We start from the raw sequence: 20,603 nt of genomic DNA, 5'->3' as shown, positions 1-20,603 counted from the left end.
AAGTGTATGTATACTTCCGACTTCAACAGTATGTGATAGGGACTTTGTTTTCTCAATAAATGGCCAATTATGTATACATCCTTATTTCAGTCTCTGAATGCTACACTTTTCTCTAACATAACTCATCTAAAAAAAAAAACATGCAAATTCCTATACCTTGCTTTTTCCTTAAGTATTATTCTCAAATCAAATGTTATTAGTCACATTCGCCGAATACAACAGGTGTAGACCTTACAGTGAAATGCTTACTTACGAGCCTCTAACCAACAATGCAGTTTAAAAAAATACAGATAAGAATAAGAAATAAAAGTAACAAGTAATTAAAGAGCTAAAATAACAATAGCGAGACTATATACAGGGGGGGTACTGGTACAGAGTCAATGTGCGGGGACACCGGATAGTTGAGGTAATATGTACATGTAGGTAGAGTTGTTAAAGTGACTATGCATAGATGAAAACAAAAGAGAGTAGCAGCGGTGTAAAATAGGGAGGGGGGGCAATGCAAATAGAATGCAAATAGTCTGGGTAGCCATTTGATTAGATGTTCAGGAGTCTTATGGCTTGTGGGTAGAAGCTGTTCAGAAGCCTCTTGGACCTAGACTGGGCCCTCCAGTACCGCTTGCCGTTGCTGTAGCATAGAGAACAGTCTTGGACAATTTTTAGGGCCTTCCTCTGACACCGCCTGGTATAGAGGTCCTGGATGGCAGGAAGCTTGGCCCCAGCGATATCCTGGGCAGTTCGCACTACCCTCTGTAGTGCCTTGCGGTTGGAGGCCGAGCAGTTGCCATACCAGGCAGTGATGCAACCAGTCAGGATGCTCTTGATGGTGCAGCTGTAGAACCTTTTGAGGATCTGAGGACCCATGCCAAATCTTCCTGAGGGGGAATAGGTTTTGTTGTGCCCTCTTCACGACTGTCTTGGTGTGCTTGGACCATGAAAGTTTGTTGGTGATGTGGACACCAAGGAACTTGAAGCTCTCAACCTTCTCCACTGCAGCCCCGTCGATGAGAATGGGGGCGTACTCGGTCCTCTTTTTCCTGTAGTCCATAATCATCCTCTTTATCTTGATCACTTTGAGGGAGAGGTTGCTGTCCTGGCACCACACGGCCAGGTCTCTGACGACCTATAGGCTGCCTCGTCGTTATCCGTGATCAGGCCTACCACTGTTGTGTCATCAACAAACTTTATGATGCCGTTGGAGTCGTGCCTGGCCGTGCAGTCATGAGTGAATAGGGAGTACAGGAGGGGACTGAGCACGCACCCTTGAGGGGCCCATGTGTTGAGGATCAGAGTGGCGGATGTGTTGTTACCTACCCTTACCACCTGGGGGCGGCCCGTCAGGAAGTCCAGGATCCAGTTGCAGAGGGAGGTGTTTAGTCCCAGGGTCCTTAGCTTATTGATGAGCTTTGAGGGCACTATGGTGTTGAACGCTGAGCTTTAGTAAATGAATAGCATTCTCACATAGGTGTTCCTTTTGTCCAGGTGGGAAAGGGCAGTATGGAGTGCAATAGAGATTGCATCATCTGTGGATCTGTTGGGACAGTATGCAAATTTGAGTGTGTCTAGGGTTTCTGGGATAATGGTGTTGATGTGAGCCATGACCAGCCTTTCAAAGCACTTCATGGCTACAGTGCTACGGGTCGGTAGTCATTTATGCAGGTTACCTTAGTGTTCTTGGGCACAGGCACTGTGGTAGTCTGCTTAAAACATGTTAGTATTACAGACACGGACAGGGAGAAGTTGAAAATGTCAGTGTAGACACTTGCCAGTTGGTCACCGCATGCTCGCAGTACACGTCCTGGTAATCCATCTGGACCTGCGGCCTTGTGAATGTTGACCTGTTTAAATGTCTTACTCACATCGACTGCGGAGAGCGTGATCACACAGTTTTCTAGAACATCTGGTGCTCTCATGCATGTTTCAGTGTTATTTGCCTCAAAGCGAGCATAGAAGTAGTTTAGCTCGTCTGGTAGGCTCGTGTCACTGGGCAGCTCTCGGCTGTGCTTCCCTTTGTATTCTGTAATGGTTTGCAAGCCCTGCCACAGCCGACGAGTGCCAAAGCCGGTGGACTACAATTTGATCTTAGTCCTGTATTGATGCTTTGCCTGTTTGATGGTTCGTCGGAGGATATAGCGGGATTTCTTTTCAGCTTCTGGGTTAGAGTCCCGCTCCTTGAAAGCAGCAACTCTAGCCTTTAGCTCAGTGCGGATGTTGCCTGTAATCCATGGCTTCTGGTTGGGGTGTGTACGGTCAAAGCCAATGACTGATGTGGTGCATCCTCAATGGGAGGAATCCCGGAACATATTCCAGCAAAACAGTCCTGTTGCTTAGCATCTGCTTCATCTGACCACTTTTTTATTGTTCTAGTCACTGGTGCTTCCTGCATTCATTTTTTCCAAATGGAGGGCGAGGGAGAGCTTTGTTTGCGTCTCTGTGTGTGGAGTAAAGGTGGTCCAGAGTTTTTTTTCCCCTCTGGTTGCACATTTAACATGCTGATAGAAATTTGGGAAAACGTATTTAAGTTTCCCTGCATTAATTAAAGTCCCCGGCTACTATGAGCGCCGCCTCTGGGTGAGCGTTTTCTTGTTTGCTTATGGCGGAATACAGCTCATTCAATGCTGTTTTAGCGCCAGCCTCAGTCTGTGGTGGTATTTAAACAGCTACGAAAAATCCAGATGAAAGCTCTTGGTAGATAGTATTCTCTAACCAAGATTCAGTTGAAATAGAAGTAGGCTAATTCAAAGAGGACTATTCAAACAGGCTAAAATAATTTATTTGTGCATTATTGTTTCTGTTTATTGTTAATGTTTAAATCTAGGCCAGCTAAACGGTTAGTTTTCCATTCCATGTAAATCGGATTGCGAGTTTGTTCGAAAAGCAAGGAAACATTTAATTTACTAAACTTTAAACTAATTTGTTTGCACATCATGCTCATTGGCCTGTCATACTTTTTAGGCTCATTATTTTGCATAGTTTTTAGGCCTGGCTGCTGCCGTATGTTATTTTGCGTCAAAGTGCTCCAAGTGTTTCCGAGACTCGTTTGTGTAGCCCGCTGTTGCTATCTGATCTGCAATGATGTATTACTACTAGCTCTTTCGTACGGTGTTGCACTTGCGGAGCAAAGTTGAGGCATTGCAACGACTGTTTCAATTGTATTGATACTCGTATGTGTACATATCAATACACATTTATTAGCTAAATCATAAGCCACAAGTGTCGCTTAAAAGTGTTAAATGTTTTAATAAAATTTGTAGCGGAGCGCGAAACCATAACCTCCGGATGGCCTGCTTTGGTCAAGGGGCGTGTTTTAGCCTCGCTTTCCCTACTCGGTACCGCACATCCGAGGTTGCGGCTAGCAAGGAAATGCTATTCTCCTTGTCAAAACTGGGTCGACAACTTACTCGCTTCTATACTAGGATAATAAATTAGCTAGCTATGTTTAATGTCAGTATTTGGAAACGATTGGGCGTGTATTTAAGGGAGGACTGAGGCAACAGACGTTTTATCAACGAAATATACTGTACTGGCTTTTGGTGTAGGTGTTGCAGGGTGAGCTAACGTTAGCTAGCTAAACTAGCCAACGATAAACCTGTGTTTCATTCCCGGTTGCCGAACTGCCAGTGAAGGTAAGATAACATCGTTGTTACAGTTTTCAACGACGAGGATTAGCTGGTTCATATCATACACATATATGTTAGGGACTGCATTTGACTTCCCAGTAACGTTAGCTAGCCTGTAGTAGCGGCTACACATTAGTAGGTTGGTAAAAGAAGCGCGAGCTATAGAGCTAAGGTAACTTAGCTAGCTATCCTGTTAGCCAAAGCCAGCTCATTTGGAGCAACTAGTTAGCTACCAGCGCTATCTAAAGTTGTTCAATTAGCTAGTTAACGTTAGCTCGTGCACTTAGCTAACTTAGTTAGCAAGTGTTGCACTTTTTGGGTCGGATCTCATAACGCTTCATTGTATTTGTTGTCTAACAGTCGTAACTAGCTAGCTAACGTTAGATAACACGTTCAATTTACGTTCATCAGCTCTATAATGTTTAATGATTTGGGTTTGTGTGGTGTATTCAATTTGTTTAAAACAAATGGCGGACATTTTTATCTGGAAAGGGGCACTTGTCATACGTTCGCTGAGGCACACTAGGCACTTGATTGGCTTTGAGGTTGCTTCATCCAAATAACGGGGGAAATTATTGGCTGTGTAGTTATTGTAGGGTTGACTAAACGCGGATGTTGGTAGTTTCTGTCAATGTAATGACATGACGCAAATGATAATGTACACAAACATCTACTCATGATTTACTGACAGTGGAGAGTACTGTAGTAGACTACAGCTAGTTTAGTATATGTTGACTGTGGTGTGCAATCCACTATTTGACAGTAGGGCACCTTTCATCCCATTTGAGTATAGCCATAGCTCCTATACTATCAGTTAAGCCCTAACACCTCCCCTATGACCTGCCAAAATAAAAAAGGGTGCATGGTTACTTTGCTCAGATTCAGTCTGTCACTGTCAATGATAGCCATATGTACACAACATTTCAACTATCGTTGGCCAACTAAACATAATTTGTGCACACATTGAGTGGCATAACATTTAGAAGGCAATGGTTGGCCTTTGCTGTCCATCTGTTAAATTCTTAGCTAGCCATTTCCAGTTTCTAATGGTATGTTCTCGCCTTCATCTGGTTGCAGCAGTGGGTGTCGGGCGCTGCGTGGTAGGAGGCCCATGAGGAAGCCACGGCGGAGGGGCCACCTGGCCGGGGGAGGGGATGCGGGTGGGAGAAAGTCTTACCAAGCTGGTAGGGGACGAGGTGGGGCCCGGCAGCGCTCCCCTTCACCCTACAGCCTCAAGGTGTCCCCAACCAGAGAGACACTGACTTATTCCCAGGCCCAGAAAGTGGTGGAAGTAGACTTGGATGGCAGGCTCCACCGGATCTCCATCGTGGACCCTCTGACGGTCATCACAGAGGACGAGATGACGGCCCAGGACATCACTGAGTGCAACAGCAACAAAGAGAACAGCGAGCAGCCCGTCACAGCTGCCAGTGCCAACCCCGGACGCAAGCCGCCCTCCATGCCCAGAGGCCGCAAGAAAGACTCCAAACATTCCTCCTCCACATCATCGTCCTCTTCCTCCACACCTCAGAACCACTGCCCCAACTCTCACTCACAACCTCACAACAAGACTAACTCCTCACACAACCATCATCAGGCCCCCCTTCCCGAGCCCACCTTCCGAATGCTGGAGGCCTTCAGCCCCTGTGCGGCGCCCTCTCTGCCCACGGCCTACTATCGCTACATAGAGCGCTCGGCAGAGGAACAGGAGGCGGAGGCAGAGTATGACATGGACGAGGAGGACGCGGCCTGGCTTGAGATGGTGAACGCCAGGCGGGCGTCAGACGGCCACGCCACAGTCTCCCCTGACACTTTTGAGCTGCTGGTGGACCGCCTGGAAGAGGAGTCTTACCGGGAGGCTCGCAGCCGGGCGCCCTCTCAGAGCGCCATCGACGACGATGCCTTCTGCTGCGTGTGCCTGGACGACGAGTGCCTCAACAGCAACGTCATCCTCTTCTGTGACGCCTGCAACCTGGCTGTGCACCAGGAGTGCTACGGCGTGCCCTACATCCCAGAGGGCCAGTGGTTGTGCCGCTGCTGCCTGCAGTCGCCTCAGCGGCCTGTGGATTGTGTGCTATGCCCCAACCGGGGTGGCGCCTTCAAGCAGACCAGTGACGGGTGCTGGGCCCATGTGGTGTGTGCCATCTGGATCCCCGAGGTGTGCTTCGCCAACACTGTTTTCCTGGAACCCGTGGAAGGGGTGGACAACATCCCGCCCGCCCGCTGGAAGCTCACCTGCTACCTGTGCAAGCAGAAGGGTCGTGGCGCTGCCATCCAGTGCCACAAGGCCAACTGCTACACAGCCTTCCATGTCACGTGCGCCCAGCGCGCCGGGCTCTTCATGAAGATCGACCCCGTGCGGGAAACCAACGTCAACGGCACCACCTTCTCGGTGAAGAAGACAGCCTTCTGTGAGGTGCACTCGCCGCCGGGCCAGGAGGGGGGGTCGGACGAGGAGGATCCCACAGGGAGGGCGGTGGGGGGCCGGGCCAGCCGGGGGCGCAGTGCATATACAGAGGCCCCACAGGTGCAGAAGCGGAGCAAGAAGGAGGGCAAGCACGGGAAGAGGAAGGGGAAGAAGGGTCTGGAGGTGGCTGCCAACCGCGCCTCCACTACGCCAATGGTCACAGTTCCACAGATCCCCACTCAAAGGTCTGTGTTCACCAGCCTCCTCTTGTTGTTAGCTGGCAGGATTCTACCTATACTGTCATGCTGCATTTGGCTCATAGGTATATGTTAGTGTGTAAGATGCTTAAACGTCCATGGGGCCTCATCCTAACTCCAGATGCACGTTGACAATGTGCAAAGTTTCTTGTAGCCCATACGGAATCTTAAGTTAGGATTTGGCCCATTGTGTGAACGACAAGAATACCTTTCAAATGCTGTAGTAATGAACGGTGTGTGTGTTAAACTCCTCCCGATGCCACACAGGTTGAACACCATCTGCAAAGGGATTCTGGTCCAGAGGAAGAACCAGTTCATGCAAAGGCTGCACAACTATTGGCTCTTGAAACGCCAGTCACGGAACGGGGTCGCACTCATTCGTCGTCTGCACTCCCATGTCCAATCACAGAGGCACATTGAACAGGTCAGAAGTCATTGGGCACTCTAAGGTCAAAGGGGCTGTTAACATCAGGGGGTTATTCTGTCGAATGCCACAATAGAACAGTACACAGATGTCAGTAGAAATATACAATCTGAAGAAATATCATCGGTAGTGCTGGCTGGCTCAATTTAAAATTGTGCATGTTTTTGGAATCGTGTATAATACATTTATATCTGTTATATTGAATATTCTCCTTGGAGTATCCTATAACAATGATGTTCAGTAAATTCAAATCCCCGGGTGCATCTCTACAATATTATGTAGAGTCCTCTTCTCCCTCCATCTTCACTGAATAAATAGTACAAAATGGACAGGTGAAAGCAAAATGGTGGATCTTGACCAGGAATTTCCCATCATGGCAGATGAAGTGAATGAGAAGACAAGTAGAAGACACACCTCATACAATTGAAGCACCCCCTACATTGTGTGTCGGGGAGTTGTTTGAATTAATATCTGTGTGTTTGCAGCCGGAGCCCGATGAGAAGGTGTGTGCTGTTAGGGAGGAGCTGAAGTACTGGCAGAAGTTGCGACAGGACCTGGAAAGAGCCCGGCTATTGGTGGAGCTCATCCGCAAGCGGGAGAAACTGAAGAGAGAGCAGGTATGGAGACTAGACTGTCTGTTTATGCACTTGCTCTATATCACGGTCTGTCCATGCTTTGACAATTGAGGTCGTTACTGAAAAAAGACAACTTATTCTGTGTTTTCCCCACTTAAATAAAAGGTTAAGATACTTCCTTAAAAATATCATACAGGACCTTCATTTAGTCTGCTGAGAAATTTTGATTTACATGTGAGTTGCTGGCCTCCCTTCCGAACTCTCTCTCACTTTCCAAAGGTCAAGGTTCACCAGGCGGCCCTGGAGCTACAGCTGACCCCAATGCAGGTGCTGCTGCGCTCCACACTGGACCAGCTGCAGGAGAAAGATGCAGGCCAGATCTTTGCACAGCCCGTCAACCTCAAGGAGGTCAGTCACCATGCTAATACTGTAGAACCTCAGGGATACGGTCCTCGGAGTAACTGACCAGTCAACCGAATGGGAAATATCAAACTTGTTATTAAATGCAAAAAACGAAACTTGTGTATGCTACAGACAAACGTGAATGTTGCTTACATGTGTTAAAAACATATTTACAGTACTTGGCTAAATGGTTTGAAAATCCATGGTAATTTACTTTTACATTTTTTTTTTATAAAGGTTAGAAGCTGTTTTTACTTGAATTTCAAAGTCACTGACATTTTTTTTTCTTTCTCCGAATGACCTCCAGTACTGACGTGTCTGAGGATCAGGGAAAATGATGCACAGCCAGCACAGTACTGAGATCTGTTTTACCCAATACTGGGGATTTGATTCTTTCATATGGTTTATGGCCTGTTCTAGTGGTGTAGGGACGTGTCCTGCTGCATCTGTCATGTGACTACCGCGTGTTCTGTTCATCTTTGTTGGTTACTGCCGACAAGTCAATGTTAGACCCGTTGCCCTTTCATAGTCTGTTTCCCTCTGTTGCTTAGCTTAGGGTGCTTATCTTTTTTTACTCTGTCCCAAATCACCCCTCATCCCAACTCCTTTGAGATCTACAACCGATTTAATGTAATAAATATGATAATGACGGCTTGGCTTTAGACCGGGGATCTCCAACAGGTTGATCACAGGCCATCAGTAGCTCGCAGCCCACATATGAGTAGCTCGCCAAACAATTTTGAAAGTTCATGCAATTTTCACGCTTTCCATCGCAAACTGTCATAAATAAATCTCAAAAGTATCAGCCACCGCAAGCTCCCAGCTACTATCTAACCAACGGAACGTTGACATCCCACTCCTGGTAAACCTAACACAATTTCTGCCAATTCATTTCCAGCAATCTTGCCAGTCTGTATGTGTAGTGCGCCCGTTTGTCTATCATTCCGTGATGTGATAACCGTCTTGTGGGTTGACAGAAATGGTTTCCAAAGAACCTTTTCAATGAAATGCTAACTGCAAAGTACACTAACCTGGCATAAGTATATCATGAGTAAGTATAACATTTGTATCTATTATTTGCAAACTTTGCCATTAAATGGACAGCAACAGTACAGAACTATCATTAGACGGCACATTCCTCACTCATTAGATGTGCAATTAAAGGGAACACTCAAAATAAAATTGTTGGTTTTGATGTGATTTATTTAAGCATTGACATGGACTCAGAACATCCAATTTTGTTTCTCTATGAACAATTGTAATTTTGAGGGTGGAACATCTCTAAAACCAGGAAAGCATAATGATTTTATAGGGCCCCGTAGTTGTTTATTAACCATTATTTTACCAGGTATATTGATAGAAAACTGTGCCCTTTCTATTGTACACTAAGGATCTCTCATGGGGAAAAAGGTTGAAGACCCCTGCTTTAGACTGTGCATGTTTCTATCTCCCTGACTGTCTTTCTGCTCTTCCCCCTCTGTCCCCCCCCAGGTCCCAGACTACCTGGAGTTTATCAGCCAGCCCATGGACTTCTCCACCATGCGCTCCAAGCTGGAAGCCCACAGTTATAACTCGCTGGCCCACCTGGAGGTAGACTTCAACATGATGGTGGCCAACTGCCTGCTGTACAATACCAAGGATACGCTGTTCCACCGTGCTGCCCAGCGTCTCCGTGACCTGGGGGGTGCAATCCTCCGTCACGCCCAGCGACAGGCCCACAACACTGGCCTGGACCCGGCCACGGGCATGCATCTTGCAGAGTCGCCCCAGAAACACGACTACTACCGCTGCACCTGGGAGGACGGTGAGTGATGCGGTGGCACGGATGTTGGCTTGTTTCTGATTCTGAACCTGGGACCAAGCTCGGTAGGCGACTGTTGTGGAGCGTCATTATTAGAGCTCATGTGATTCCTTATTCTACACATCAGAGAGGTACGTTTGTTCTTGTTCCATGTTGGACGTCGCCCAGGTCCCAAGTAAACCTCTAGCAACAAACGTCTCTATGATAGGCAAGTCTCTACTGCTGCTTCCTTTCTCACCCCCCCTTAAAAAAAAGAAAAGATAAAGGTCAAATATAAACAAATCTAACCCAGTTCTTTGTCCTCATAAAATGCACCAGAGAAGGTCTCTCTTTTGGGGGTGATTTTCACAACAAAGCCTGAAAATGGAAGTGGATATACATACTTAGTTGCTGCAATTCGAGTGACACGGGGGAAATAAAAGTGGAATGAAAGGAGACTCGAAGCAGCGTACTCTGTGTGTCATAGAAACCGTGGCAGTTTTAAATTTAGATCAACTTCAAACCTGTGTTTGTATAGCCTACCTGTTCTGTCCTCTGTTTGTAGCCCAGATACTTTGTTCTCATTTCTTTTGGAGTGAGCTCAAGCCTGTGGTGAATGGTGATATTTCCCTGAGCTATTTTGAGTTGCTTTATTGTGTTGATGAGTTTGCCGCCTTGTGGGCTATGATATAGAGTGGTAAACCCATCTCTGTGGCGTTCTGTCCCTGTGTAGTGGACACCCTGCTGGACCCCGAGAACCGTCTGCACATGTCTCCTGAGGAGCAGCTGAAGGAGCTGCTGGACAAGCTGGATGTGGTGGCCACCATGCGCTCCAGCGGCGCCCGCACCCGCCGCATCCGCCTCCTGCGCCGCGAGATCAACAGCATCCGGTACCGACAGGGCCAGCACCACCGCAACTCGCTCCTCAACGGAGATGTCAAAGAGGAGGAGGCTGACAACGGCCTGTCTTCAGATAAAGGTGAGTGATCGAAACGTTGGCAATGTGTCGTTGTATGATAGTGACGTTTTAATTACCTATAGAAACCGCCTATTTAATGATCTGCTCTGCTGAAACGAGACCGGTTGCAATCATGAGCTAACAGCAAATTATCCTCAGGTAATTGAGCCAGGGTCCCCCCACGCACCAACCCAAAGCACTTCACTGTCTGCAGTCTAGTAAGTAGGGTCCCACGTAGTGGCCTCACAACCCTCTCCAGGCGCACTCTGCGTTTCTTCTCGTCCTCTGCACCGCCACCTCATGGACTCGCCTCCATTGGCCTCATACAGTCATGTCATCCCACCTCTGACACCAATGTAGTACATTTCAGGGGGGGAACCGAGAATACTAGGCAATCGAACCTTGGTCAAGCATGCTAGTGTTTTTTTTGCCATTTAATTAAGAAGTTGTGCTAATTCACCTATCCATTTGTTTTGCTGAGTTGTGTGAACTTTTGACTTTGTATTGGTCGCCCTAACTAATCACAACATGATGAAAGCCAAGACTCAATCATCGAATTATTATGTAAATGAGCTGTCAGTTTGATCAGTCCCTTTCTCCGCTTTCAGAGGACCTCAAATGTACCCCTCCCCCAACGCTGGAGCCAACGTGCCTGGCACCTCCCCCTCTGCAGGGAGATGCACCCCTGGATCCCCCCACGCTGCGCCCCATGACGGGCGAGCTAAGGACCCTGGGCCATCCCAAAAAGCGCCTGAAATTGGACAGCGAGAGCTCAGATAGTGGTACTCCCACCCTTGACGCTACAAGAAACAAGAATTGCACTAAAGCAGAAGAGGCACCCAGTTTATACTGTGGCGGGCTGGTGGTCAACGGCCTTTCCGACACCTTGTCCCCACGCCCTGCCACCGCGGGAGTAGGGCGCCGGACTTCTGTGCTTTTCAAAAAAGCAAAGAACGGAGCAAAGCTGCTTAGAGAGAAAGACAGTCTTGGCGGTAGTGTCCCCCTGACCCCCAATTCCGCTTTAAGTACCCCTTTATCTACCCCGTCTAAGATCCCCCAGCAGACCTCATTCACCACGCCTGAACGGGGGACCCCTAGTCAAGATGCCATCTCAGAGGGGGAGCTGGAAAAGACCCCTAACCATACACTGGAGACTAGTAAGTGGCTGAACATGTGCTTCTTTTGATTTAAGCCTAATTTATACATTTTGTAATTCAAGAACGCAATTAGCTATGCAAAATGGCTGTTATACGTATTTAAGTAGCAGGAAAACATAAACGTGTGCAGCCCTGAAACGTGCAACTACTCAGGATTGCCATTTTGTGTAGTTAATTGTGTTGCGTAAGTTGTAAATGAGGCTTTATACTCAGCAAATGTCTGACAATTGGTTTCTGTCTTCTTTCAGGACTCACCAATGGGTTCAAAAGGGACAACGATGGTGGTTCTGACTCAGACTGTAGCCCTCCACCAATCCTTCACAAAGAAATGTAAGGCGTACGCTTACTCCTGAGTGTTATGAATTTGTGTAGTATCATGTTATTTGTGCTGATCTCAGGTTCTCATCCGATTTTCACTGGCTACATTAACATATCTGCAGTACAACAGCACAGCCTACTGAAATACTGTGTACCCCAACAGCAGGGCACCACCCAAACGAAGCCTCGGAAAACCAGCACTTTCCAAAGTACCTTTCTTGGAGACTGTTACCGGGGATGCAGATTACACCGCTACAGGTACAATTTAAAATAATAGTCCACGTTTTAAATATATACATATAAAACATTTTGGTCCGTTCTGTCCTTAGGAAACTAACATTCAGTCATAAACGCTATATTCACATTGGGCTCCCGGGTGGCGCAGCGGTCTAAGGCACTGCATCTCATTTCAAGAGGCGTCACTGCAGTCCCTGGTTCGAATCCAGGCTGCATCACATCCGGCCGTGATTGGGAGTCCCATAGGGCGGCGCACAATTGGCCCAGCGTCGTCCGGGTTTGGCCGGGGTAGGCCGTCATTTTAAATATTAATTAAGTGTGCCTTGAATTCTAAATAAATCACAGACAGTGTCACCAGCAAAGCACCATCACACCACCACCTCCATGCCAAACATGTGGAGATCACCCGTTCAGCTACTCTGCGTCTCACAAAGACAGTGGTTGGAACCAAAAATCGCACATTTGGACTCATCAGACCAAAGGACAGATTTCTACCGGTCTATGTCCATTGCGCGTGTTAATTGGCCCAAGCAAGTCTCTTATTATTGGTGTCCTTTAGTAGTGTTTTTTTGCAGCAATTCAACCATGAAGGCCTGACTCACAGTCTCCTTGCAGTTGATGTTGAGATGTGTCTGTTACTTGAGCTCTGAAGCATTTATTTGAGCTGCAATCTGAGGCTGGTAACTCTAATGAACTTCATCCTTTGCAGCAGAGGTAACTCTGGGTCTTCCTTTCCTGTGGTGGTCCTCGTGAGAGCCAGTTTCATCATAGCGTTTGATGGTTTTTGCAACTACACTTGTAGAAACTTTCAAAGTTCTTAATTTTCTTGATTGACTGACTTCATATCTTAAAGATAATGATGGATTGTCATTTCTCTTTGCCTATTTGAGCTGTTCTTGCCATAATATGGACTTGGTCTTTTAACAAATAGGGCTATCTTCTGTATACCACCCCTACCTTGTCACAGTTGACTGGCTCAAACGCATTAAGAAAAGAAGTTCTACAAATTTAACTTTGAACCAGGCACACCTGTTAATTGAAATGCTTTCTAGGTGACTACCTCGTGAAGCTGGTTGAGAGAATGCTAGGAGTGTGCAGAGCTGTCATCAATGGCTGCTTTGAAAAATCTCACACATAAAATATATTTTGATTTGTATAACACTTTTTTGGTTACAATATAGAGAAGAGTAAAAATAAAGAGAAATCCTGGAATGAGTAAGTGTCAACATTTGACTGGTACTGTGTTCACACAGCTTTCAGAGGCTTTTGAAAAATGGTCAGTGTCTTGATTTGAACAATATGGAAATGGTCTATCCTGTTGCAGCTTACATTTCTTGGGTGTTGATAACCACTTTCCTTTTTGGATGACAGAACTCTACCGTGTCCAAGATAAACACCCCATTCACCGCATATTTGTATTTAGAATCGACATTTGTCTTTTCCTGTCTGTCTCCGCAGGCAGTGGTATCCTGATGCCTTTTGAAAATGTAGTGGTGCTGGAGCCCCTGGACTTGGTCTGGGCCAAGTGTCGGGGATACCCCTCCTACCCTGCGTTGGTGAGAGAATGCATTGGGCAAACATCTGCTTGCCTACACTGATACAGGTCCCAAACGAAGAGATTAGCGGTTACCTGGGCCTAGTATCATAGGGTTAACACTTGGAAATTGATTTATGGTCTGAAATGGCAGGAGACCTAAAGTCAGGCCACTCTAAAATCCACTAACACAAAGCATATTGCATTTTAGTACATATTTGCTGTTCAATAGACTAACGATCTCCAAAGGTTAGTTCAGAATCTTAGAAACGTCCCATACTGCTCAGTGTCTGCCTTTTTACTGTAAATTGTTTTTATAAGGTTAAGCCACCCTAAAATCCAGTGTAACACTTCATTTGGCACATGTTTGCTGTATCTAATGTTAAGGGGTTTTGAATTGTCAAAATAAAACCAATCCAATTAATCTTTTCCATTGGCCAGATCATTGACCCTGAAATGCCCCAGGAGGGCTTGTTTCACAATGGGGTCCCCATCCCCGTGCCCCCACTGGACGTCCTACAGCTGGGGGAGCAGAGGACAGAGGAAGCTGGGGAGAAGCTCTTTCTGGTGCTCTTCTTTGACAACAAGAGGACATGGTGAGAGGAAGGTGGTGTTTGGCTAGCACTTAAGTGACCACAAGCTGCTCTCTAACTTCTCATTCTAGGGCTGCTTCATATCTTTGGGTTCCTAGCTTCCTTGTAGGGCAGGGGTGTCAAACTCATTTTGTCCGGGGGCCGCATTCGGTCTTCAATGAGGTCCGGAGGGCCGCACTGAAAAGGTGTTATTTCCTCGCCGTCAACATTGGACCAAATTTTGGGGGAATTTTCTATGCTCCCTGACTGGTTCGGTGATTATTAGTGAGCTGGACACAGTCAAGAAACTGTGAATGTATGTCCATTTATCATTTATACACAGTTTTGATTTGTTTTTAGTAATTTTAAAGTATAAAATGTTTTTTGTATATTTGACACCTCTGTTGTAGGGTGTACTGAAGAACATGCCCAAAAAGTTTTGCTTTTGTGTTGTGTCGAATGGCAATTAAATATGTATTTGAGCTCATAGGGGTCAATAACGGTTAGACAGAAACATTCCTCTGTTTATAGTGCATCTGACTTTAAAAAATCCATAAGTAGGAAGCCTGGGGGGGGGGGGGGAAAGAGTGAGTAGTGTGTGATTCATATAAGAGGAAGAAGTTCACTATTAACATTTGTGACTTCATTAGGGAAGTTAGTTTAATCTCCAGTGTCTGCTCAAAGCCATTGGATGTGCATGCGTACGTCCCCCAGCTATAGATGTTTTCGCTTCAACGGCCCTCCGCTCACTTCTCCCCCCTGCAGGCAGTGGCTCCCGCAGGACAAAGTGACTCCTCTGGGTGTGGACGACACGGGTGACAAGCTGCGTATGATGGAGGGCAGGAAGACCACCATCCGCAAGTCTGTGCAGGTGGCCTACGACCGCGCCATGGTCCACCAGAGCCGCGTGCGCCGGGACCAAGCCTTTGTCCCCTCAAACTACCTGTAGCGGTGGGGGACCCAAATCAGCCCCTAGCCTTAAACAATTGTCATTGGTCAGAAAGATCTGGATGGCTTTAAGCTTATCTGGACACTTCTCATAGGTCTGAACGGGTGTATTGCAAGTAGTATCCCTACTGGTTACACCTTTCTTAGTCCTTTCAGATCTATGCGGTGTCTGGGGGGTCAATGCACCTCATTTCCCCCCTGTACCAATCGGGCAGTCTCTGATTTCAGGCTGTATAAGGAGATATGGGGAGAGGTATCTATCCCACTTGGAGAGGGAGGAGAGCATAAGGCAGAAATCCTCAACCCTGCTTCTGGAGTGCTGTAGTTCTGTAGTTAGCGCCACTGTGACACCCGAGTCATCTAATCAACTGATCTTCAAACCCTTGGTGAGTTGAATCAGGTGTTTCACTGCTGAGCTTGGACCTGCAATACTGTCTCCAGGAGCACGATTGGAGGTATTTAGTTGTGAGCCATCTTGATGCCACCGAGAACAGATGGAGCTGCAGTAGCTGGATCTAAGTTCAATGAACACCTCCCTTTTTGTATAATGCTACTGCCAAGGAATCAAATGGTTGGAAAAGAGATTTATCATATTTATATGAATTGTGAAACCGTATGAATGGATCACTGCCATTTCTTACAAACACTTTTTACATTTTAATGTTTTACAAACCACTTGTTATATATTGTAAAGACACGTGTGTGTGTGTGTATATATGTGTGCATATCATACTAAGCCTAATTTTATGTTGCTACTTTTAAATGCGAATTCAATCACCAATGGGGATGAAGAAAGGCCGTACATACTTATTCTCTTGCTACAGAGTGTATTCAGCTTCTCTTTGTGGATCTGCATAAAGGCCAGTTCTTTATCAATTCTTTTTGATACAAAGAAATGTAATTTATTTATGGAAATTGGAAAGTATTGAAATGAAGTTTATATATTGGTTATAGATGGCAAATGAAATCCGTATAAGATTATAGGATTTGCAACCAAGGTGAGCTACTGATGCAGAGGTGTTCAGATATTGCATTCAGGGTCTGACCAATCCTTAGCCCACCGTGAAGAACAGAATATTATATTTATTATAGAATATTCAAAGTATTCCAGACCGGTTTATAAAATGCAGACAAACATTGTAAGCTTGTACAAATTGCAGATTTGACCTACTCACCAAATAACCTGTCTGAATCAGTATTTTCTCATGTGGGTAAATAAATTGTTCTATCCAATAAACTTTTGCAATTCTTTTTTTGATTGGTTGGAATCTAGGCGCGACAATATTACCAAATTACAATAAGGTCGACACTTGGGAAAGACATCATTTTGGATGTTATCTGAAAAAAAATAATGAATCCACTGAATGATAAATAACATGCTTACTTAAATTCTTATTTAAAACCTGTGGACAGCAGACCAGGTTTATTTGATCATGTACAATAACGTGAAAAATGTAAATGAGGAGCTCCAGAACCTCAAAGCGTCTGTATGGCCACAGTCAATGTACAGGGTATGTACGATACAGTTGATTTAAGCTGAAAAAATGTAAAAATCTGAAAGGTAAAATATATAATTTCAGTTAGTAATGGACATGGGGCAAAGAAGCCCTGCTCTTCCGGTAACCTCATTTTCTATATAGCTAATATCTTCTCCAGATTTGTTCACTCAATATAGCTCAACAACTCCATAATGCACAGCTCTACTGTAGTAATTACAATGACACTTTTGAAAAGTATATACAGTATACTAATCATTTAAGCCCATTATAATCTGCTGAATACCCTGTAAACTTAATACATACTGTTGTGGCAGGTGAACTGTCAGTTCTACACAGCAAATTATAAAATGCTAATTGAATTGTGTACCCTCACCCTTCCTCCAAAATTCATCTTTGAGTTTGGCTTGTTTAATGTTTGCGTTTAGGCTACTCCATTACCCCTGCTGCATCTTGCTCTTCATCTTTGCCACAGAGACCTAATATAGGTCTTAATAATTCTGCAGGTAGCCCTGATAGTTTATTCCCGTTATATTGTTTTACATTTTGATCTCCAGGATCATGAAGCCTTGGAGTGAGATTCTGTTAAAATGTGAAACGGATAAGTTGTATTGTTAAAAGAGCGTTGGGCCAGTAAACGAAAGGTTGCTGGATCGTATCCCAGAGCTGACAAGGTAAAAATGTTCTGCTCCTGAGCAAGGCATTTAACCCATTGTTCCCCGGGTGCTGAATACGTGGATGTTGATTATGGTAGCCCCCCACACCTTTCGGATTCAGAGGGGTTGGGTTAAATGTGGAAGACACATTTCAGTTGTACAACTGACTAGGTATCCCTTTTTCTGCTTGTGCCAATGTCTTCCATTAATCAAATTCCTTCTGTTTTGCTTCTTGGTGTCTTTAATGAGGCTTCTGCATATTCCTGCTTGGCCATTGCCGCGTCCAGGACTTTAAGATGTTTTTGTTTCCTTTTCTCTTCTTGATTAGATTTGTATTGGTCTCTTCTTTTTCAGCTTGTCAAGTGTAGTTTCTGACTTACACTGCTAGTCAGTGCTCAGTTTCTGGTGTGCCTATAAAGCCCCAGTTGTCAAAGTTGTTAAGCATGTCCTGACCGATAAAGGGCTCTAAATCGGTCTTCAGCATCTCCTCTTGGTCTTCTTGTCAGTCTCTTCTTTTACTTGTGTCTACCTTTTTTATCATATCTTGTTGCATTTAGTTTCTTTTTTTCTTTCATGATTTCTTTGCTTGTCCTTTTTACCATCTGCTCCCCTGTGCTTCATTCCACCATCCATCCCACTTCCCAGTAGCTCTAGCTCTTGCATGAACATGTCCTCGTTGCACTCTTCTTTTGCTTGTCTACAGTCGTGGCCAAAAGTTTTGAGAATGACACAAATATTCATTTTCACAAAGTCTGCTGCCTCAGTTTGTATGATGGCAATTTGCATATATTCCAGAATGTTATGAAGAGTGATCAGATGAATTGCAATTAATTGCAAAGTGCCATGCAAATGAACTGAATCCCCAAAAAACATTTCCACTGCATTTCAGCCCTGCCACAAAAGGACCAGCTGACATGTCAGTGATTCTCTCGTTAACACAGGTGTGAGTGTTGACGAGGACAAGGCTGGAGATCACTCTGTCATGCTGATTGAGTTCGAATAACAGACTGGAAGCTTCAAAAGGAGGGTGGTGCTTGGAATCATTGTTCTTCCTCTGTCAACCATGGTTACCTGCAAGGAAACACGTGCCGTCATTGCTTTGCACAAAAAGGGCTTCACTGTCAAGGATATTGCTGCTAGTAAGATTGCACCTAAATCAACCATTTATCGGATCATCAAGAACTTCAAGGAGAGCGGGTCAATTGTTGTGAAGAAGGCTTCAGGGCACCCAAGAAAGACCAGCAAGCGCCAGGACCGTCTCCTAAAGTTGATTCAGCTGCGGGATCGGGGCACCACCAGTACAGAGCTTGCTCAGGAATGGCAGCAGGCAGGTGTGAGTGCATCTGCACGTACAGTGAGGCAAAGACTTTTGGAGGATGGCCTGGTGTCAAGGGCAGCAAAGAAGCCACTTCTCTCCAGAAAAAACATCAGGGACAGACTGATATTCTGCAAAAGGTACAGGGATTGGACTGCTGAGGGCTGGGGTAAAGTCATTTTCTCTGATGAATCCCCTTTCCGATTGTTTGGGGCATCCGGAAAAAAAGCTTGTCCGGAGAAGACAAGGTGAGCGCTACCATCAGTCCTGTGTCATGCCAACAGTAAAGCATCCTGAGACCATTCATGTGTGAGGTTGCTTCTCAGCCAAGGGAGTGGGCTCACTCACAATTTTGCCAAAGAAAACATCCATGAATAAAGAATGGTACCAACACATCCTCCCAGAGCAACTTCTCCCAACCATCCAGGAACAGTTTGGTGATGAACAGTGCCTTTTCCAGCATCATGGAGCACCTTGCCACAAGGTAAAAGTGATAACTAAGTGGCTCGGGGAACAAAACATCAATATTTTGGGTCCCTGGCCAGGAAACTCCCCAGACCGTATTGAAAATGTGTGGTCAATCCTCAAGAGGCGGGTGGACAAACAAAACCCCACAAACTCCAAGCATTGATTATGCAAGAATGGGCTGCCATCAGTCAGGATGTGGCCCAGAAGTTAATTGACAGCATGCCAGGGTGGATTGCAGAGGTCTTGAAAAGGAAGGGTTAACACTGCAAATATTGACTCTGCATCAACTAAATGTAATTCTCAATAAAAGCCTTAGACACTTATGAAATGCTTGTAATTATACTTCATAGTAACATCTGACAAAAATATCTAAAGACACTGAAGCAGCAAACTATGTGGAAATTAATATTTGTTTCATTCTCAAACCTTTTGGCTACGACTGTACTTTAACGTCTACTTTGACTTTCTGTTCCTTTGAACTTTCTTGTGATTTTCTTTTGTTTGTCGTCCTTTTTAACTCTCACGAATTCCTTGTTCAGATCTTCAGTGTCACTTTTTCTTTTAGATATTTAAAATGTTTCATCCATCTCCCTCACCCTTTCCTGAAATTCTCTGCTTCCTCTCCATTTTCCTCTTCTCTCTCCCTCCACAAAGGCTCTCCTCTTTCATCCTCTGCTCATTTTCAATTATTTCTCCTCTAGTTTTCTCCTGTCTCCACCTCTCTTCCTCTCTCGAAGGCCCTTTCATTTTGTCATTTTCAATGTTGCCATTGTTCTCCATTTTCCTCCTCTCCGTCTTAGTTTTTATTTTCCTTCTGAACTTCCTATTTTCTCAAGATTATTTCCTCTTCATTTCTCTCACCCATCACTTCCTTCTCTTTTTTCGTAACTTCACTGTCACTTGACAAGTCTTTCTCCTCCATTTTATTGCTATCACTTTTCTGTCCCATCTCTTCCTTGTGCCTTTCCAGATCTTCCATGACACTTCATGTATTTTCTGGTCATGTGTTTTTTGGTCTTCCCTTTTCTTTTAGACATTTAGATCTCCCACTCCTGCAAGCACTCCTTAATCATCCTCTATCCATTCTTCATTTTCCCACTCTTTACCTTATTTTCCTTCTGAACATCCTTGTCTTTTTCCAAAATTATCTCCTGAATCTCAGAAAATGTCTCTTTCTCCCATTATCACTGATTATTACCCATTCTGTTTGAGGTTTTTTGCTTTTCTGCACCGTTTCTCTCATTCTTTTATCTTCCTTCCTCCATTCCTTTTGTAATCTATTGACTCTTTTATCCAGTTAACTCATTACAAGAACCTGGAGGTTATCAATTTGCTCGTCAACCCAAATCCTCTCCTGGAAAAACATGACCTCCATTGCCTCCCTATCCAAATGCTTTCTCATTATGAATGTATTCCACGACTGAAAGATAAATATGAATCGACATCAATGATTTTGAAAGTCACTTGTCACTCATACTA

General features: G+C 45.1%; 1 protein-coding gene across 1 annotated transcript; it reads left to right on the top strand.

The window, feature by feature from the left end:
• Positions 1–3,039: 3,039 nt before the first annotated feature.
• On the top strand, positions 3,040–16,426 carry brpf3b (bromodomain and PHD finger containing, 3b). Its single transcript, XM_014146139.3, has 13 exons — positions 3,040–3,626; positions 4,698–6,272; positions 6,552–6,708; positions 7,194–7,325; positions 7,563–7,691; positions 9,177–9,489; positions 10,199–10,444; positions 11,032–11,580; positions 11,829–11,910; positions 12,062–12,156; positions 13,594–13,691; positions 14,111–14,265; positions 15,007–16,426. The coding sequence occupies exons 2-13, from the start codon at positions 4,732–4,734 to the stop codon at positions 15,188–15,190; spliced, it is 3,681 nt and encodes a 1,226-aa protein (XP_014001614.1). The 5' UTR covers positions 3,040–3,626; positions 4,698–4,731; the 3' UTR covers positions 15,191–16,426.
• Positions 16,427–20,603: the final 4,177 nt, after the last annotated feature.

The sequence above is a fragment of the Salmo salar genome, chromosome 15, assembly GCF_965601325.2.
Source record: "Salmo salar chromosome 15, fSalSal1, whole genome shotgun sequence".
Taxonomy (NCBI): domain Eukaryota; kingdom Metazoa; phylum Chordata; class Actinopteri; order Salmoniformes; family Salmonidae; genus Salmo; species Salmo salar.
This window is presented reverse-complemented; position numbering and strand designations above follow the sequence as displayed.

Coding starts and splice junctions, on each gene's coding strand:
- brpf3b (XM_014146139.3), top strand. CDS start 4,732: ATGAGGAAGCCACGGCGGAGGGGCCACCTGGCCGGGGGAGGGGATGCG. Junction 13,692..14,110: donor ACCCCTCCTACCCTGCGTTG/GTGAGAGAATGC, acceptor TCCATTGGCCAG/ATCATTGACCCTGAAATGCC. Junction 14,266..15,006: donor TTTGACAACAAGAGGACATG/GTGAGAGGAAGG, acceptor TCCCCCCTGCAG/GCAGTGGCTCCCGCAGGACA.